The sequence below is a fragment of the Rhineura floridana genome, chromosome 2, assembly GCF_030035675.1.
Source record: "Rhineura floridana isolate rRhiFlo1 chromosome 2, rRhiFlo1.hap2, whole genome shotgun sequence".
Taxonomy (NCBI): Eukaryota; Metazoa; Chordata; class Lepidosauria; order Squamata; family Rhineuridae; genus Rhineura; species Rhineura floridana.
Window position 1 is genome coordinate 115128543 of NC_084481.1, and position 19951 is coordinate 115148493.

Consider the following 19951-nt stretch of genomic DNA (forward strand, 5'->3'; position numbering starts at 1 on the left):
CTACTTTAAGCTGTTTTGCAACTGTTTATACTTGTTTTATGGTTATTGGATTTTAAAGGGATTTATTTCTTATTGTGAGCTGCCTTGGTTTCCAGTCACCAACCCTACATCATAGGGTTTTTGGAAAGACCCCCCCCCACACACACACACTGTGATGCCTAAGTAAGCCTTGTCTAATTGCTTTAAAAAGAGGATTGGAGGGTGAGAGAAAGATTTACAACACAAACACAATTCTTTGCTATGTTCACTCAAAAGTCTCATTAATTTACAGCACAATCCTAACCATGTCTACTCAAAAGTAAGTCCTATTGAATTCAATGGGGTTTACTCTGGGTATGTGGGATTAGCATTGCAGCTTTACTCCCAGAAAAACTAGCATTGGGTTAAAGTTTCATATTGTCAGGATGCAGGATTGTGGCCCTGATGTTTCAGGAGACGAAGAGAGGGAGTGGGTCATTTGGCCAGAGCCGTGTGAAGAAGACGCAGAGGAGGGGGAGGGAATCTCAGAGATAGAACTGTCTGGCAGCAAAGACCTTGAATGTCCAACAGACACATATCCTTCCCAGGAATTTCCCACACCCCCTCCCCCTTTGAGCTTAGAGCAGTTGGAGAAGGAGGGAGGGCAAGGGGGCATCCAGCCTCCTCCTGATCCAGGGAAAAGCAAAGAGAAGCAGCCAGATGGTTTAGGCCTTGCCCCCCCGCTTTCCCCCATACCTGAATCAGAGTCCACAGAAGGGGAGGGGGCAGTAGCACCTCCTTCACCACATACAAGGAGACAGCAAAAGAGACAACAAAAGAAGGGGGAGAGGAGGGGAGTGGATGAGAGCACTTTGAGGCGGAGTGAGAGAATTCGCGCTCGATTTCCCCCTTCTTAAGGGACAGGGGGAATAGTGGTTCCTTGTTCTGTCAACTCTCTTTCAAGTCGCAGGTTATGTTTTGTAGTGAAACTTCATGAGAAGGCGTAGTCTTTGTCTGGATATTACTTTAATAAAAACTGAATTGCTTTCACCAACTGGTCTGGTTCCTGAGTCCCAACCTGGATATGACACATATTGGGAAGGTTTTCCAAACACTGCCTTCTTCAACAGCCTAGGGTTTGACTCCTGCACACAGCAGAAAAAACCCTGAAAGCTATATACTTACTCAATTTATGAGATTTTCAGATTAAACAGGGGGAAACCATTTTCTGGCATTGCAATGAGGTCTAGGCACTGCCTGGAGGTCAACAAATCACAACCCTGACTTCACTTATTGTCTACAATCCTGAAAGGGTGGGGTTAGAGTTGCGAGGTGATTTAACAGATGTGTTAAACAGATTTAACAGTTGTGTGGGGAGGCTGATATTTTGGTGTATATCTCATGAACCAGACCCCGTAGAATTTTTTTTTGCCTTAAATTAAAGCTGAGAGTCTGGAGATTAGGGTGACTTACCCGGAGATGATCCCCAAAGGCAGAGTATCTGGCTGAAAACCGGACACCTAGCAACCCGTGTGTGTGTCTCTCACTCTCTCTCTGTATGAGAGAGATTCCAACAAGGGCAGGAATCTAGTACATTCAGTCTTGGGGTTCACAGCCAAAGACCAGGAAAATTATGTACATATTCCACAAGCAAAACCAATAATTCTTAATATTAACTTGGTAGTTTTATGTCAATGATTGGATGTGTATAGTTTTATATCTAACTATTAGAACATTTAGAATAGTTTTTCTGTGTCTGAACTTATAAGTACACATGGAGATGAACAGATAACTCCCCCCCCGAGCAGTAGCCTACTTGATACTGCACTGTTATTGCTGAGTTTCATTTGGCTACACAGGCATAAGATGAAAAGAAAGAGTATCATTCCATTTGAAATAGGGGTTTTCTTCAATTGTCAGTGCCGAAAGGAGTACAATAATACCAGAAATAATTCCCAGAAAACTGAGCTGCCACTTTTCAGACTAAAAGTTTTTTTTATATCAGCCCCTTTTATAAGACTGAAAATTTTCTACTGAATTTCAAAGCCCTAAATATCACTTGGAAACTTGGTTCTTCATCTGAAAAAGAAAAAGAATAGATAATGTAAGAGGTAATTGGAAGATAATGGAATGTTGCATGTACAAAGTTGAATCAAGACCTTAAAGTTCACACTGCATGTTATTCCTTTTTGAATATTCCATAATAAACATATTAGTCCACTTGTAATCCCTCTTTCATGATTTTTAATTCCTTGTCTATACTCTTGTAGAGGAAAGTAATGGTACAACAGACTTTCAGCCCAATTCTATTATGTTTACTTGGAAAGTATTTTGGGAAAAGGCCACAGCCCCTGGCATACAGAAGTCTCAAGTTCAATTACCTACATTTCCAGGTAGAGCTGCCAGTCAGAGTAAGGAATACTGAGCTGGTTGGGCCATGGTCTATAAGGCAGCTTCTTCTGTTCTTAAGTATCACTGGAACATCTCCTTTTTCTTTTCTTTCTTTTAACATAGTGCTCAGCAGTCTGATGCTCATTGCTAAGTTGATGATCTGATTTTGGAAATAGTGGTGCTGTATTAGTTGCTGTAATGTTCTGATTGCATTTCTTCTTTTCTTTTAGGAAATCAGTGTTTTTCCTGGGGATGGAATGAACATGGAATGTGCGGCGATGGAGCACAAGCAAACGTCTGCCTTCCTCAGCCTCTTGGGGCTCTTAGTTCTACAAAACTCCTTTTAATTGGATGTGGAGCTGGACATTCCATGGCATTTTGTCATTTACCTCGCTTAAACTTCCTACAATAGAAAAGTCAACATGATTTAAAGCACTACAATTTGATGTGCTAAAATCAGAGCTTGAAAAAGTTACTTTTTTGAACTACTACTCCCATCAGCCCAGTCCAATGGCCATGCTGTCTGGGGCTGGTGGGAGTTGTAGTTTAAAAAAGTAACTTTTCCAAGCTCTGAAAAATGTATATATGGCTAAACAAGGTTGTGAAAATAATTGGGAAGTCTAAGTGCTGGCTTAGAATCAAACAAAAAGAAGTTGTCTTTTAATGCTCTTAAACAACAACAGCTCACTGAAAGAAAATCTTTCTTGATGAAAGTTGGCAGAATCGAGTGAAAGCTAGTCATGATGACTTGGTCCTGTTGAAAGCCAAGAATTATACGTGGTTACAGTTAACTCATTAATTTCTATGGGAGATGGACATGCTCAGCATTTGCTAGATTGCATCCATTTTGTTTAAATATGTTATTTTGCCTGGTTCATTTTAAAAAGGAGAGGATGAATGCTTTTTGTGTATGGTGAAAAAGAGGAAAACATTTTAGGTCTGCTAAAATGAAGCAGAATGTGCCTTGCCTCTTTACTGCTGTAGAAGAGTACATGGGCACTGCAGCTTTGGTGATAGTAAATATATCAGAGCATATTTCTCAGTACCAGAGCTTGGAAAAGTTACTTTTTTGAACTACAACTCCCATCAGCCCAATCCAGTAGCCATGCTGGCTAGGGCTGATGGGAGTTGTAGTTCAAAAAAGTAACTTTTCCAAGCTCTGCTCAGTACTGGTGATTCCTAATCAGCCTGTCATGTCACCCTCAGTACATCAAATTTCTATTACATATGGAATATGTGTATGTGTAGCTGCTATATTCTTGGGTCTCTATAGATTTCTCCAATCTCTAGTTTGCACTTTAATGCATGTTGAATGCATATTGCTGTGCCACACATCCTGACTGCATTCAAAAGGGCCTTGTGAACTGGCTAAAATTCTCAGTGAGGCTTCAAATGGGCCATAGAGATCAATTCTCTCTAGTCATTCACACAAAAGATACATTTTCCCAACCCTTCTCCTTTGTTCTCTTGCCACCCCGCCACCCCAATCTAAAACCACTTTTAAAAAATTCCAAGTTCCACAAGTTAGCCTCCAAATATATTAATATATTTGCTATGCAATGGAAGGGGCACAGAGATAGAAATCTCCATAGCTCTAATAGGCTTTAACTCATTTTTCCTTTTCTAGTTTATTTACATTTAAAAAGTGAACTTTATTTTCCTGGGACTTGGTTCTCCGTTGTACAATATGCTGAGCAGTTCTTACTATGGATAAGAAGAGGGCAGCCTTGTGTGTGCATGGAGCTCTGTGTGCAGTATGGAATCCCTCACATGTACACTCAGTTAAATGAATCATAATTACCAGATTAAGTGCCAGCTTCAGAAGTGGGTTGCTGGCTGGGGCAGAACTACTTTGCCAGGTTCCCAGTAAGTGACTCATTGTTGCTGACTGAGAGGGAGGGGAGAAGTGGTCGGTGTGGTGCAAATGCACTGGAGGAGCCAATCTAGTGTTCCTGCCATTCCATTTGCATTGCAATGATGACCCCACTGCCTCGCCCCAGTAAGCAAGTGACTTACCTGCTAGGAAGCTATTGTAGCAGCTCTGCCCTGCTTGGCAAGCCATTTCTGGCCAGCTTAATATGAAAACTTGCCATGCATTTTGCATTGTAGCTTGATTCCATCTCAATTTAAATGTACTCATCTATCTGCATACAACCATGTTAGAAAGTTCATTAAATAGGATTGATTTACATGTTGACTTTGAATATCATCATCACCATCATCATCAAAGTCTGCATTATCTTGGAGTAATTTTTGCTGGTGTGGTACCCATAGGCATGTTTCCCCAAATAACCACAACAAATCCCTTAGCACAACCTCTTGTACACATAGTATTGAATCACTGTTCATTTAGAAAACCTGTGACTTTGCCAATTAGTCTGGTGAGAGGGATGACTCCTCCCCCTGGAGAGGAGGCAAAAGACTATAGTGGATCCTTCCTGTTTCTTGCAGTAGGAAGCATGATCCCTAATCAGGAATGTCATCCATCATCCATAGTAAACAGAAATTCATGGTAAAACAAATTGCAATTTTTATTATTTTTGGGTCAATAAGGCCTAGAACCTTGTCTCATCACCACTGTTTGCCTTAGTTCTGTAGACTCCCTCCTTAGAAAGTTAGTTCAGGGCAGGGGTATGGATAAGGAGTTTTATCTTGGATTGAGGAACCAGCATAGGAGAGGTGTCATATTGTCTAAACAATGACAAAGATGAACAATTCTGATGGACAATATGTGACAGAAGTGAGAGACTTGATGTGTAATAAGAGAAAGCCAGAGAAGTGAGAGTTGCAGCATTCAAGATGAAGGATGCTCAAAACAAGGACAAGGGCTTTCACTAAAGGGGCAGAGAGGCAGACTATTTTTAAAGAACTGCACATGGAGAAGTGATATGACATGGTGACAGGCCAGGCCAATGTGTTAAATGAATGAGATGGAGAAATCCAAAATAAGGACAAGTTTCCCCATCTATACTGAATCCACACTTGACACCTGTGAATTGACGTGCTGTGTGCTGACATACTTGCTGACTAGATGCAAGGAGATGGCTGATAAATGAACCATCATTTCTTCCAACATCCTGCACCATACAGTGAGAACCTATACAAGGCTGTGCATGTGGAACTCCCTTCTCTGTGCCTAAGGACATTGCTGGTTCAGTGTGACAGTAGTATATTTTACTATTTATTATAGCAATTTTTTGATCCAAACAGCAAGATAAAAAGTAAAAAAAAGAGACAAGAATATACAGTGTATTTTTATAAAGGGAATACTATTTAGTCATATATCCATTTTTAATTACACATTTGGTAACTTTATACACAGTATCCAATTTTTTAAAATTAGTGAAGAAATTCAGCTATGTGACTAAATGAGCTATAGAAACAAAAAAAGTACCAAAACCAGTTTATGTTTATTGCTCGAGAGAACTAATTTACAATACAAAGTGTGATATATCTCAATTCCTTCAGCTCTGGGTGATAACACATACTCCAGAAATCCAGTAAGTTTATTAGAGCAGGAGAGAGAGAGAGAAAGAGACAGAAAAGGAACGTGCAATGTTGTGGGACAATGCACAACACAATGTCATGTCATATATTTTCTTAGATGTTATGATGAACTGAAGGCAAAGAGAAATAGAAAGTGGCCATAGCTTAGAAGGTAGAGCACATGCTTTGAATGAAAGTCTCAGGTTTAAACCCCAACATCTCCATTTAAAAGGTTTCTAGGTGGCAGGTGATGTGAAGGACCATTGCCTGAGATCTGGGGGACTGCGGCCAGCCCGAGAAGACAAAAAATGGATTAGATGTAAAAACAGTGTGACATGGTATCGGGCAGCATCTTATGTTCCTATGGCAGAGCTTGGAAAAGTTACTTTTTGAACTACAACTCCCATCAGCTCCAGCCAGCATGGCCACTGGATAGGGCTGATGGGAGTTGTAGTTCAAAAAAGTAACTTTTCCAAGCTCTGCCTATGAGTTTATATTGGGGAAGGCCCATAGCATAGTTGCAGAGCACATGCTTTCCATGCAATAAGTCTCAGGTTCAATCACTAGCATCACCAGGTAGGACTGAAGATGATTGTTTGAATCTCAGAGAGCTACTGCCAGTCAGGGTAGATAGTACTGAGCTAGATGCACCAACAGACTGACTGGTATAAGGTCACTTCCTAGAGAGTGGTGGCAACTCCATCGTTCTCATTGCGTCTAGATAAACCCAAGGTGATTAATGCATTGAAATGGGCCACAGGGTAATTGAATCCAATGTTGAACTTGCCATGGACCTCTGGAAAGGTGAGATCACAATCAATCAGTCAGGTCATCATTAAACACGAGATGGTCTTTTAATGTAAGAATCCTGCCTTTACTAGGTAAATAGCATCAAATGACAAGGATGCAATACAATGTACAAAAGACTGAACAATGCTGGGGACAGTAGCGTACCAAGGGGGGGGCGGGGGGGCAGTCCACCCTGGGTGCCAGAAATAAGGGGCTGCATTGTCTGCTAATTTTGATTACCGTGCTTAGCTAGGCTTTGCTCTGCCAGCTGCTTGCCAGCCTGCACTGCACGAACTGCCTTCTTGTCCTTTCCTTCCTCCATTACCGCGCAGTCCGTTCCCGCCGCTAAGCGGCACGCGAGCGAGGAATGTGTGGTATGAATGTGTTAAGAGAAGAGACCCCCTAGGCTTGTTTAAGCTCCAATGCCTCTTCCTCCCGCCCCCTGCCCTGCCCTCTTTTGTCAGTAGAAGTAAGGAAAAAGACTGGAGCGATCTGTCTCCAGGCAGAACAGGAAAGGAAGAGATACCTGTTTCTAGCTGCAGATGGGCTTCTGTGCTTGAAGAGGGAAAGCTGTTCCCACTCTTTTCTACTCTGCAGCAAGAGGAGAAGGTGGGGCATCACATTACCGTGCAACAGGAGCTGAAAGCCTCCTGGCTGCTTGCTAAGAGTTGCATCAAGCATCATTGGTGCTTCTTTACCCACCCACCCAAGCCATTGGGGGCGGGGATCACAGGGCTTCCCTGCTTGGCAGCTAGTCTTGAGTTATAAAATGTTAAGGAACCTTTGTAGGTGTCTAGTCTGAGTTTGTTCCAGAGTTTAGAAAAGTTACTTTTTGAACTACAACTCCCATCAGCCCAATCCAGTGGCCATGCTGGCTGGGGCTGATGGGAGTTGTAGTTCAAAAAAAGTAACTTTTCCAAGCTCTGTCTTGAGGCATATATTTAGGGCCCAATATTGCCACTCCTTTCCTTTGGCAGTTGGTTTTTGGCGCGCATTCTGTCCTCTCCCCCACTCCTTTGTTGCTCTAGTGTCCCTCTATTGGTCAGAAAGCGTTTATTAAAGAAATTAGGCCTGCCCTCCCTCTCTTTTTTACTCTGTGTCCCTGTTTTGGATAGGGAGAGCTGTTAAAGGAGTAACCTGCCCCCCAATTTTTCTAAATATTTATTTATTTATTCTTTTACTGCATTTGCATCCCACCTTTTCTCCAAGGAGCTCAAGGTGGCCTACGTGGTTTCCCCCCTCCTCATTTAATCTCCACAACTCTAAGGTAGGTTAGGCTGGCCAAAAGTCACAAGTGACCCACTTCATGGCTGAGTGGGGATTCAAACCCTGGTCTCCCATATCCTAGTCCAACACTCCAACTCCAACTCTCCTGTTGACCAGACATAACTTTTGATTAACTGTGCCACAACTGGGCTTGCACCCATATTTTTGTCCCCGCAGCTTTGATTTTGTTCCCTGTCTTGGAGCTGTTTGATTAATAAGAGTTTTTATAAGAGTTATATCCCCTGTTGGGAAAGTCGTTGGCTAAGAAATGATGATGATGATAGAACAGAAGTGCTTGCCTGCTTTGATTTTATAAATAAGTTGTGGCTTGTTGGGAGGGTTGTACGTTTAATAAGAGTTCTATCCCCTGTTGGGAAAGCTGGTGGCCAAGGGATGATGATGATGATACATTGAATAAGGAAGTGCCTGCCTGCAAGCAGAGTCACCTTTGATTTTATTAATAGTTGTGGCTTCTTCAATTCATTATATTAGGAGATGTTATAATTCATCAATATCCATACACTATAATTATATATTGGTTAATCATCAATAATTAGGGTAATTATTATTATTATTTTTAATTGGCATGATTATATATACGAAGTTCAATAAAAGAAAATTTTCACTGTCTGCATTTATTTTCTGGCCATTATTATTATCCGTTTCATTTCATGATTATTACTGAAAATAATTTTGTCATATAGAGGAGGGGGGTGTTAAAAAGTGATCCGCTCCGGGTGTCAAATACACTAGGTACGCCACTGGCTGGGGAAAAGGTTAATACAATAAAGTAACTAATAAAAAACAACTTTAGAGGTGAACTCTAGCCAAGAGGACTTCAAGCCATGGGAAAAAATAGAGTCTGGCTTAAATTTCAGACATTTCAAAGTTGGATGTTCTCAGTAGGTCTGTATCCATGTAGGCAAAGCACATACTAAGCTGTAGTCTGTAACTGCTGTAACGATTTATTGGATCAAAAAGAATGAAGGATATAATATTGCATATATGTATATATGGATGTGTGTGTGCAAGTTTTTGAAGCACTCATATCTTGCTCTTTCTAGCAAATAACACAGTATTTTTGTTCATAACAGTTACATAGATTGATACAGCCGGAAGGGATGCCCATAGGTCATTGCCTTAAGTCTGTATACCCTAAAGTAGGGATGGGAAACAGGAAAGGCCAACTTTGACAGGTAGGCAGGACAACCCACATGTCAATCACTCAACACGATTATGATGTAATCTAATTGATAGATGGGTCATCCCACCTACCCATCAAAATCCCTTGCTCTTTGCAAGCGTCCCCCCACTTCTTTCCATCCCTGGAAAGTGAAAAGGAGCTTCTTGGAGCAGTGCTGGGAAGCTCTATTGAATGGAAACTGCTCCCCCCCTTTGTGCAAGGCATGTTCATGCCACCCATCAGCAAAGGTAACATTGGAAGTCCACTTAATCTCCTAAATGATCCTTTGAAGCCTTCCCCTAACCTTCCCCACACCTCACATCATAAATGATATCAGGGATAACGTGGGTGGCTGTGGCTTCTCCAGAATGACCTGGAAGACTCCCCATCCTGCCCTAAATCTATGGTATTCCAAACAGAGATCTTTCTGTACCCTGTCCTTGGGGAAAAACCTCTAAGGAAGAAAATAACATATTTTCCTTAGATGACTTGGTTGGGTATCTTTCTGTGGCCTTTTGAATACTTACCTTGAGTATTTATTGCTCTCTTCATGATGAGATGAAGATACTCTTTCTTTGAAGCCATGTATATACATGAAAGTTTTTTGCAGCAGTGAATCACACATTGTGAAATGGGAGAAAGAGATTAACAGCACAGGTCTACCATGTCTGCTCAGTTCTATTGAATTCAGTGAGGCTTACCCACATGTAAGGCTTACCCACTTACCTGGGTAAGCCTTATATTGAATTCAGTGGACCCTACTTATAAGCAGATATGTGTAGGATTATGCTGTAAGGCTGCAATCCTAAACATACAAGGAAGCAAGCTTCATTGAACACAGTAGGACTTAAGAATGATTTAACATGCACAAGAGTACACTATAATAGTGCAATATTATGTATGTCTACTTAGAATCCCCACTAAGTTCACTGAAACTTACTGCCATATAATTGAACATAGTAGTGAAGTCTAAGTGAACTGCCCTAAGTCACAAAGTACAATGTATGTTAAGAACAGAACGCAGACCTTCTACAGCGCAGACAGATCTCTGATTTTGTTTCTGTTTTCTGGGTAGGCACTGCTGTGATATCAAAAGCTTTGAGGGTTCATTATTGGGGATATTGAATATTACTCAGTTTTCCTGATTTTTCTCTTCTTATCTCCACCATTAGTTTGTCTAATGATCTTTTTCAATACATCAAGTATCTTAGTTCTTTTAGGTAAAGTACATCTGCTCAGAGCCATTATATTTTTACCTATCAGTTTTCATAATAATCCCAATATACATGGGATTAAGACTGGCAATTTAAAGGTAATTTTTGAAATCACAGGGGACTCAACTCATACTTCTTTAAAAATAAACAAACAAGTGTTTTGTAAGGGTTTTCATTAACATGAACACATGCTATTGCACACACATAACTTGTTCACAGTGATCAGGTACAGAACCCCTTCTCCATTCAACATGCAGTTTTTCATATGTTTCTGCACAAAGGCTTTCTCCGCATAAAGAAGAGAAGTTTGCTTTATGAACAAAATGACAATCGTGTGAGCAAATTTTCATAAGGAAGATTGCCTGCATGGAAACCTTAGGATAGGTTCTGGAGATTATTTTTGTCTGTATAGTGCTACACATATACTATACTACACATACTGGCATATTCATGAAGTGATTCATCCTTTTTAGTGATGGGGCTGCTTTTTTGCTGGTCTGATAGCGGGAGATATACTACTAAAAAGAGAGGGGAGTGTCTACCCTTTTCCTCTGTGTCTTTCAGTGGTAGGGAGATACCGTGCACTCAAACAGAACTCCAAAAGTGCATATGTGAAGCTACTCTGAGACTAACTTGTATTCAAAACCCTATGCTAACAGATATTGTACAGAAGTAAATGAGGCATATGGATCCAAAGCAGGAGTTATTTAATTTTAATTCATTTAATAAATATATACTCTGCCATTCAGAAAATTTCTCACCAGATCCATTCTATGGCATTATTATTATTAGTCACATTTTTGCACTTGTGCCTTAAAGACATTACAATCAGATAAAAACAGCAAAACACAAAAACAAATATGCTCACCTGACAAGATATTTAAAAGGAACAAGTCACTGAATGAAATAATGTTTTAACTGTAACTGTTTTCTGAATGCTTTTTGTTCATTTGTTCGTTCAGTTGTTTTGTTGGCATGTTTGCCACCCTGAGCTCCTTAAGAAGGAAGTGCAAGATATAAATTATTATTATTATTATTATTATTATTATTCCACCCTTACTCCCAGAAGGAGCCCAGGGCAGCAAACAAAAACACTAAAAGCACTTTAAAACATATTAAAACAAAACATCTTTAAAATTATTACAAACAAAACATCTCAAAAACATCTTTTTTTAAACAAAAAACACCCAACTTTCAAAACATCTTTAAAAGCAATTCCAACACAGATGCAGACTGGGATAAGGTCTCTACTTAAAAGGCTTGTTGAAAGAGAAATGTCTTCAGTAGGCACCAAAAAGATAACAGAGATTGCGCCTGTCTAATATTTAAAGGGAGGGAATTCCAAAGTGTCAGTGTCACAACAGTAAAGGTCCACTTCCTATGTTGTGAGGAATGGACTTCCTGATAAGATGGTATCTGCAGGAGGTCCTCACCTGCACAGCGCAGTGATCGACGGGGTATAATACCTACCTCACTTAAAAGATGAGCACAACAAAAGCCAAAAACATATTTAACCACTCTCCCAATTAAAAACCATAAACCTGGGTAAAAATGTTTTTGCCTGGTGCTTCAGAACAAACAGCAATGATGCCTGGTGTGCTTCCACAATAGAATTCCACAAACTAGCCACCACTGAAAAAGCTTGTTCTTGGGTTGCCACTCTCCCCATCTCCTTTGGATACAGCAAATGATGAATGCATGATCTGGGGTGATTCATGTGCGGAGAGGCAGCCCTTGAGATATTGGGTTCTTGAACCACATAAGGATTTATAGGTGAAAACAATCACTTTAGATTGAGGCTGGAAACTATCCAGAAGCCAGTGTAGTCAAGCCAGAACTGGTGTTATATGTTCAGACTGTCTTGCCCTGGTAAGCAATCTGGCTGATGAGTTCTACACCATAGTTCAGTTTCTGAACAATGGCAGCCTCATATATAATGCATTGCAGTAATCTAACCTAGAGGTTACCAGAGCATAAATAACAGAAATTAGGCTATTCCTGTCCAGAGAGGGGTAGCTGGGCCACCAGCCGCAGCTGATGGAAGACACTTTGTGCCACTGAAGCCACTTGAGCCTCAAGCAACAGTAGTGGATCCACAAGTATTCCCAAGCTACGCACCTGCTCCTTCAAATGTACTGTAACCCCATCCAGAGCAGGCCAAAGTCTTCCCATCCAGTCTAGGGAGCCACCGACTAACAGTGGCTCAGTCTTATCTGGTTTAGTTTATTGGCTCTCCTCCAGTCCATTACTGAGGCCAGACATCGGCCTGGCACATCCACTGCCACATCTGCAGATGTAAAGAAGAAATAGAGCTACATATCATCAGTATATTGCTGACAAAATGCTTCAGAACTCTGGATGACCCCACTCAGAGGTTTCATGTAGATGTTAAACAACATGAGAGATAAAATCAAACCCTGTGGCACCCCACACTGGAGGTTCCATAGAGTAGAATACTCCCTAAATACCACCCTCTGGAGATGGCCATCCAAGCAGGATCGGAACCACCACAAAGCAAAAACATGTCTAGAGAGGGCAACTAATATGGTGAGGGCCTTGGAGACCAAGTCCTCTGAGGAATTGAAGAAACTGAGTATGTTTAGATTGGAGAAGAGATCAAGAGGTGATATGATAGCCATTTTCAAATATTTGAAGGACTCTAGTTGTTGGAGCAAATTTGGTAGCTGTTGCTCCAGAGAGTAAGACCTGAACCAGTGGGTTCAAATGACAAGAAAGGGATTTTTTTAAGCATTAGGAAGAAGCTGTTCTTGGCACAAGCTGTTCAACAGTGGAACAGACTGCTTCAGAAAGTGATGGACTCCCCTTCATTAGAGGCTTTTTTGCAGAGCCTGGATGGTCACACATCACAGAAGTTTTAGTAATGGATCTCCTTTACTAAATGGCAATCAGTTGGACCAGATTATTTTTGAAATTTCTTCCAACTCTGTAATTCTAGTAGTGTCACTCTGGATGACTATCTGTTTCCCTCTCCCTGCCTCTATTGGTCACAAAAAATACTACAAAAATGTCACAATCTTCAGTACTTTATTCTCATAAAGAAACTGACCTTATTAAAGGCTTGCTACTGCTTCAGTAAGTGGGGACTGTGAAATGTTGTCAAGAGGAAAGTAGCAGGTAGAATACTTTGTCTGAAATCACAGAAAAAACAGTGCTTTATTTGGAGCACCAAGAAGAAGAAAACAAGGGCAACCATCACATGATGTTGCCTTGGGGCACTTTCATCCTATATACTTAAGTGCTCAGCTCATTTCTGAATTTTCTTGCTGTCTGCTCTTTCTTTTCCATTCTAGTGCACTCATTTGTTCTAAGAATCATTCCTTTCAGTGATTGAATTTTCTTTGTGCCTGTGAAACTTTAAAGAGAAAGAGAGAGCAATTTGTGTGAAAAATCATTTTCTCCCAGATTAATGGCCATTACGCTTGACTCTTATCATGGTGTCATTAGCTAGAATCTTTTCTGAAGTGAGAGAATAATAGAAACCACTTTCATGACTGGTTTCTGCAGAATTATGCTGCCATGCATCATGTGTCGTACTGGTTCATGGAAAATCTTATGGGACTTGCTGCTTAAATATGCTAATCTGTTGCATGTGGCCACAGTGTCCTCTTTTATATTATACTAAAACTCATGAGGATCATCAATGATATTCATATACTCTGATGGTAGGACTCAGGGAATCATTTAGTTTAGATGCATATATTGCAGAAATGGCACATCATTTTAGCACACACACCCTCCAATTGCAATTTCTGTAATATATTAGCCTTCACCTAACAATAATACAAGATTCTATGGAATTTAATATTATGCTGTAGGATTTCAGTTGCGACTGCTATTGCCACTTTTCCTTTATGGCTTTGTTGGGATGAAATATTAAATTGATCTTGATATAAAACACACCGGTTTATTTCCTGGTGACCTGACCTTTTCACATTCCAGAGGCTCAATGAATAAAAGCCGGTTTAAGCTGGAAACGTTCCTTCCTCCCTCTTTCCTGTATCATTCCCAAACCTATTGCCTCGCATATAGTTGCAAAGTGTATCATGAAAGAAATATTGAAGTTTCCCTGTTGCCCTATAAACCTTGACATGTAAGCCTTTGAAATGCAAGCCTGGCAATATTAAGGTTGTCGCCACTCAAGGGGCGCCCGGTTGCAACTGATGCCCCATCCCATATCTATTCTTTTGTTTCTAGCTACAGAGTGCTTATCTCAAGGACATGTAAAATATGCAGACCCAAGTCTGAAAGAGATTCTGATGTCCCTGCTAATGTTCCTCCCCTGCACCCCTTCACCTCCTTTTCTACATATCTTTCAGGTTATTGTGACAAATAATGTTTTTGTAGTTTATGACGCTGCTCCCCAATATTGTAACCTCCGGGGAAAAGCTATATATTCTCTGTTTTCTCAATAAACGGGGTTCCCATTCTGAAAGGCTTTTGGTTTGTAAGTATCGGGTTCCCCTTTGCAAAGGATCAGTGTTTGTCTTGCTTGGTCTCTGGTAGTGGGTAATTGCACTCAACTCCGCACCCTTCCCGGGTGGATGTGAGCTGGTGTAGACAGTGACAGCTCATGTGTTGGGTTTGGACCTAACAATTTGGGGGCTCATCCGGGATCCCTTTGTGTGGGGCCACGTGCTATCGGGGTGTACCCCTCTCCTGACAACAGGCGCCACGAGAAAATTTTCTCGGTTGTCATGGAAAGTGGGTCGACTGATGGTTCGTGGATAACGTACAAGTTGAGGAAAACCTCTACCAGACGCCATGGGAAACAAAGGGAGTGTACCGGTAAAGGACAGCCCTTTGGGAGTAATGTGTAAATTGTGGGAAGATAAGGAGTTGCCTGTGCACAAGAGAGGCCTGAAAAAGAAAAGAATGATTGAGCTCTGTGCGGAGGAATGGCCGCGGATGACTGCAGTTTCGGTGCCGGGTGAACGGTGGCCGAGGGGTGGATCCTTTGAAACCACTCCACTACTGGGAGTGCGGAGAAGGATTGGGGACAACCACCCGGATCAATTGGAATTTTGGCTCCTATGGAAAATAGGGTCACAAAAATGGGAAAGTTTTACTTTGATGGCAGTGAGAACTCTGGCCAGTGAGGAACCCCCTCCTAGTTATTTTGCTGATGAAGAATCAGATAAGAGAATGGTTTTAAGCCGTTCCATTATTCCCTCGGCTCCGGACCCGCTCCGTACTCCTAGGAGCGGGAATCCCAGTCGGAAACCGGGGATCCTTTCATCTGACTCAGACGATGATGCAGATGAAAAAGATGGAGAGGAGGGGACCTCAAGGAGAATGGTCACGCGCATGCGAGAGAAACAGGAGAGGGAAAGGGAAGCAGTGGAGGCTACGGAGTTTCCCTTGGTAGTACGTGACCAACCGTATGTGGATGGTAATGGTGATATCCAACATACGGAAGTGGTCGAGTTGAAAACTTGGCTGGAATGGGATCTTAAGGAATGGAGTAAGATGGCTGGGACCTTTGGAGAACAGCCAAGGAAAATTAGAGAATTGTTAAGCAGGTTGTTTGAAAGTCACAATCCAACGTACTCGGATGTGGAACATTTGCTGCGAATGGTATTGACAGGAGAGGAACGCAGTAGATTGTGGGCGATTGAGACTACGTGGGCTGCGGAGGCGGCAACACACACGGCTTGGTCGGTGAGGGCTCAGGCAGCTGCGATGTGGGCTGCGGGAGACTGGATGCAGCCTCGCCGCGCCCAATTGCAGGCTGATAGGGATAGAGTTTTGGCACACCTGGAGCGTATGTCACAGAAACCCCCTAACCAAGCTAAATTTATGGCTATAAAACAAGAAGCCAGTGAGCCCCCCAGAAAATTCTGGTTACGCCTATTAGATGGAGCACGTAGTTATACCAATCTGAACCCCGAAAATGTGCAGGACCACCCGACGTTGATTGCTAATTTCGTTCATCAGGTGCAGCCAGTGGTAAGGGACTACTTTTTGAATTTCAGACCAGGATGGGGGGGGGAAGCTGTGACTGTGATTCTAGAGGTGGCGGATTTTGTTTGGGATAAGGACAAGGAGAAGAGCAGGAAGAAGGAAAAGAAAGAGGATTTTGAGATGCTGGCTCTTGCAATAAGAGGCCAGCCTCCAGGTAGAGGCTTTAGAGGAAGAGGAAGAGGTTTCCCAAGGGGGCCAAGAGCCGGAGAGCAGCGAGGCAGGGGACAAGTGTGCCAATCATGGCATGGAGATAGGGCTTGCTTCCAGTGTGGGGATTACACACATTTCAAACGAGATTGCCCGTGGAGAACGGGAAACACAGAACACACACAAACACAACAAAATAATTCTTATCCAGACTTTACAGGTTCATCTATGGACTTCCCACCGCCGCCACCGCCGCCGGCAGCTCAACAAACGCCGGCTACTTGGGACCAGTACGGTGGCCATCAAGCGAGTCACCAATGACTAAGCCCGGGGAAGGAGGGGTTGGGTGTGGGACTAATGAATCTTATGTCTCTAGTAGGATTTTTTCTTTCACTATCTTCTCCAACCTCAGAACCTAAACTTTCTTTGATTGTGCAAGGGCTAGAGGTAACATTTCTGGTCGATACCGCAGCTACGTATTCCCTAGTAAATGTCGCGCTCTCGGACTGGTTAAGCGATGAGGTTAAAATGACAATGGGGGTCGACGGAAACCCCACACCAATGTGTCTTACCTCCCCTTTGCAAGTAAAGTACAAGGATAAATTGTTTAACCATGTTTTTCTTTATTCTGCTTCGTGCCCCATTTCTTTAATGGGCCGGGGCATGCTGTGTAAACTTGAGGCTACCTTAACTTGCACTCCAAGGGGGGTGGGCCTATTAATGAGTGTACTGGGAGTTTCGGCGGGTCCAATAGCTAGACACAAACACGTTAAGCACAGATTACCCGAGGACTTGACCGATCTTCCGCCGGACCTCTGGGGCATAGAAGATACCGACGTGTGATTGCTCCGGTCCGTAACCCCTGTCAGAATACAGGTAAAGCCTTTTCTTCCTCCACCGAGAGTTGCCCAATACCCCTTGTCGCTGGAAGCCCGGGAAGGCATACGCCCTATCATCAAGGGTTTCATTGCAAAAGGCGTTATTCGACCCCAGAGAACACCATGCAACACGCCTATCTTGCTGATAAAAAAAACCCCAAAGAAACCGGGGGATCCGGTGCGATGGAGATTTTGCCAGGACTTAAGGGCGATAAACAGGTATGTGATCCCTTTACACACGGTTGTGCCTGACCCAGTAACCATCATTAGCCAAATTCCGTGGGACGCTAAGTGGTTTACTGTCATTGATTTGAAAAATGCCTTTTTTAGCATTCCTCTACACCCAGATTTGCAATTTTTGTTCGGGTTCGAATGGAACCAACGCTCTTTCGTCTGGACCAGAATCCCTCAGGGCTATTGCGATAGTCCCGGGGTCTTCAGCCAGTGTTTACGGGATGATCTTGAGGGGTTCACCCCGGAACGGGGTTCAACTCTTGTTCTGTATGTGGATGACATTTTGATCGCAAATGAACACCAGGGGGTGCTGCGACATGACGGTAAGGCTTTCCTGTTGTATTTATATTCTAGGGGTCATAAGATCGACCCGAAGAAAATACAGTGGCTATCTGACAAGGTTAAATACCTGGGCTTTATTTTAACCCCGGACGGGTGACAGATGGACCCAGGAAGGGTTTCCACTATACAGAACTGCCCGCTTCCTCAGACCAAGCGGCAATTGAGAGGTTTTCTGGGACTGATCGGGTTTTGCAGACCGTGGCTGCCATCTTGTGGAGAGTTAAGTAAGCTGTTACACATGCTTACGGCAAGTAAGGCTCCCGATAAGACACAATGGAGCCGGGACAATGTGAGAGCGTTCGAACTGTTGAAACAAAGTGTAGCCACCTCCATGTCTTTGAAACCCCCGAATTACAACAAGCCCTTTCACCTGTTTGTTCACGAGAGAGCGGGAGTTGCAAGTGGGGTTCTAACCCAGATATACGGCCCTAATCACTTCCCGGTAGCCTTTTATTCACAACAGATTGACAATGTGGCCCGTGGCACCCCCACATGCACCCGCACACTGACTGCAGCCGCTTTATTATTGACTAAGGTAAAGGGACTGACCCTCGGCCACTCCACCACTGTATGGACTTCGCATGCGCTTTCAGCCCTGTTAAGAAAAGGCACCACACAGGTTTTTTCAGCCCAGAGACAACAACAGCTGGAGGCAGAGCTGTTGGAAGACCCCAATGTGCGATTTGAGCATTGCGGACCGTTGAACCCAGCAACACTTCTACCTGATTTACCCCCACCTTTTCCGGAGCACGATTGTGTACAAGTTTTGCAATCCACCTTGCAAATAAGACCAGACCTTTCAGATGAACCGTTGCCGGAATCGGACCTCGTTCTGTTCACTGATGGCAGTTCCTACTACCGGGATGGGGTAAGATACACGGGTTTTGCAATAACGACTCAATGGGAAGTGTTGGAGGCAACTGCGCTCCTGGGACGGTGGGGAGCACAAGCAGCGGAAATATATGCCCTTGCGCGGGCTTGCCAACTGTCGGCTGGGAAGAAGGTCACCATCTACACGGATAGCAGGTACGCCTTTGGGGTGATTCACTGTCATATTCATTTGTGGAAATATAGAGGGTTTACTACAGCAGGGGGAAAACCCATCCAACATTTGGAACTGGTGCAAAAACTATTACAAACTATTATTGAACCCCTCCAATTAGCTGTAGTACATTGCAAAGCGCATACCAAAGAACAAGACCCAGTAACATTGGGAAATGCCTTGGCGGATCAAACCGCAAGGCAAGCAGCGCTTCTTCCATTAACCTGGCCCGCGCTGGCCCTTGTAACTACTGCCTTTGTTCCGCCTGTAACTGTTTCAGTACCCCCGCAGGAAATAAAGCAATGGACTGACCTGGGCGCAATGTTGAAACACCAGTTATGGATTATGCCAGACGGTAGGACATGCTTGCCTAGATCCTTATACCAGACGGCGGCCAAATGGTTCCACGACCATGGAGGCCACTATGGAACGCATGCACTGGTGGACACAATAACTCGCTCCTGGTACGCCCCGGGTATTCACTCAGTATGTACGGCAATAGTGAAAGCATGCCACACTTGCCAGGCAAACGGTCCCGCAGTACCAAATAGGGCCCCACAAGGGGGTAGGCCGATACCGGCCGCACCATTTTTACACATTTAGATTGACTTTGTAGATCTCCCAAAAGCAGAAGGAAAGAAACATTTGTTGGTCTTAGTTTGCCCTCTTACGGCTTGGATCGAAGCATTTCCGACCGCCAACACTACAGCCACGACTGTGGCGCGAATATTGCTGCGGGAAATTATTCCGCGGTTTGGGGTCCCAGAAGTTATAGACTCAGACCGTGGCACACACTTTACCGGACAAATCCTGGCCAAGATTGAAGAAGGCCTAGGCATCAAACATCTGTTCCACACTGCGTACTATCCACAATCCTCAGGGGCGACTGAGAGATAGAACCGGGAAATTAAGACGGCATTGGCTAAGTATACCTAGGAAACCGGGTTAAGGTGGCCTCAGGTACTCCCTATCGTCTTGTTCCATTTACGTACGCACCCAACTCGGGCTTTGGGGCTTTCCCCGTACGAACTAATGTATG

General features: G+C 43.1%; 1 protein-coding gene across 3 annotated transcripts in view; it reads left to right on the forward strand.

Moving 5' to 3' along the window:
• SERGEF (secretion regulating guanine nucleotide exchange factor) overlaps positions 1–4538 on the forward strand; it is a 143619-nt gene extending 139081 nt beyond the window's left edge. For 2 of the 3 annotated variants that reach the window (XM_061610223.1, XM_061610224.1), the window contains one exon: positions 2580–4538. In XM_061610223.1, coding sequence (XP_061466207.1) covers positions 2580–2761 — 182 coding nt within the window. In that variant the 3' untranslated portion in view covers positions 2762–4538. The remainder of the gene's footprint in view (positions 1–2579) is intronic. The other variant, XM_061610225.1, reaches the window with a different exon arrangement.
• The last annotated feature ends 15413 nt before the right edge of the window (positions 4539–19951 follow it).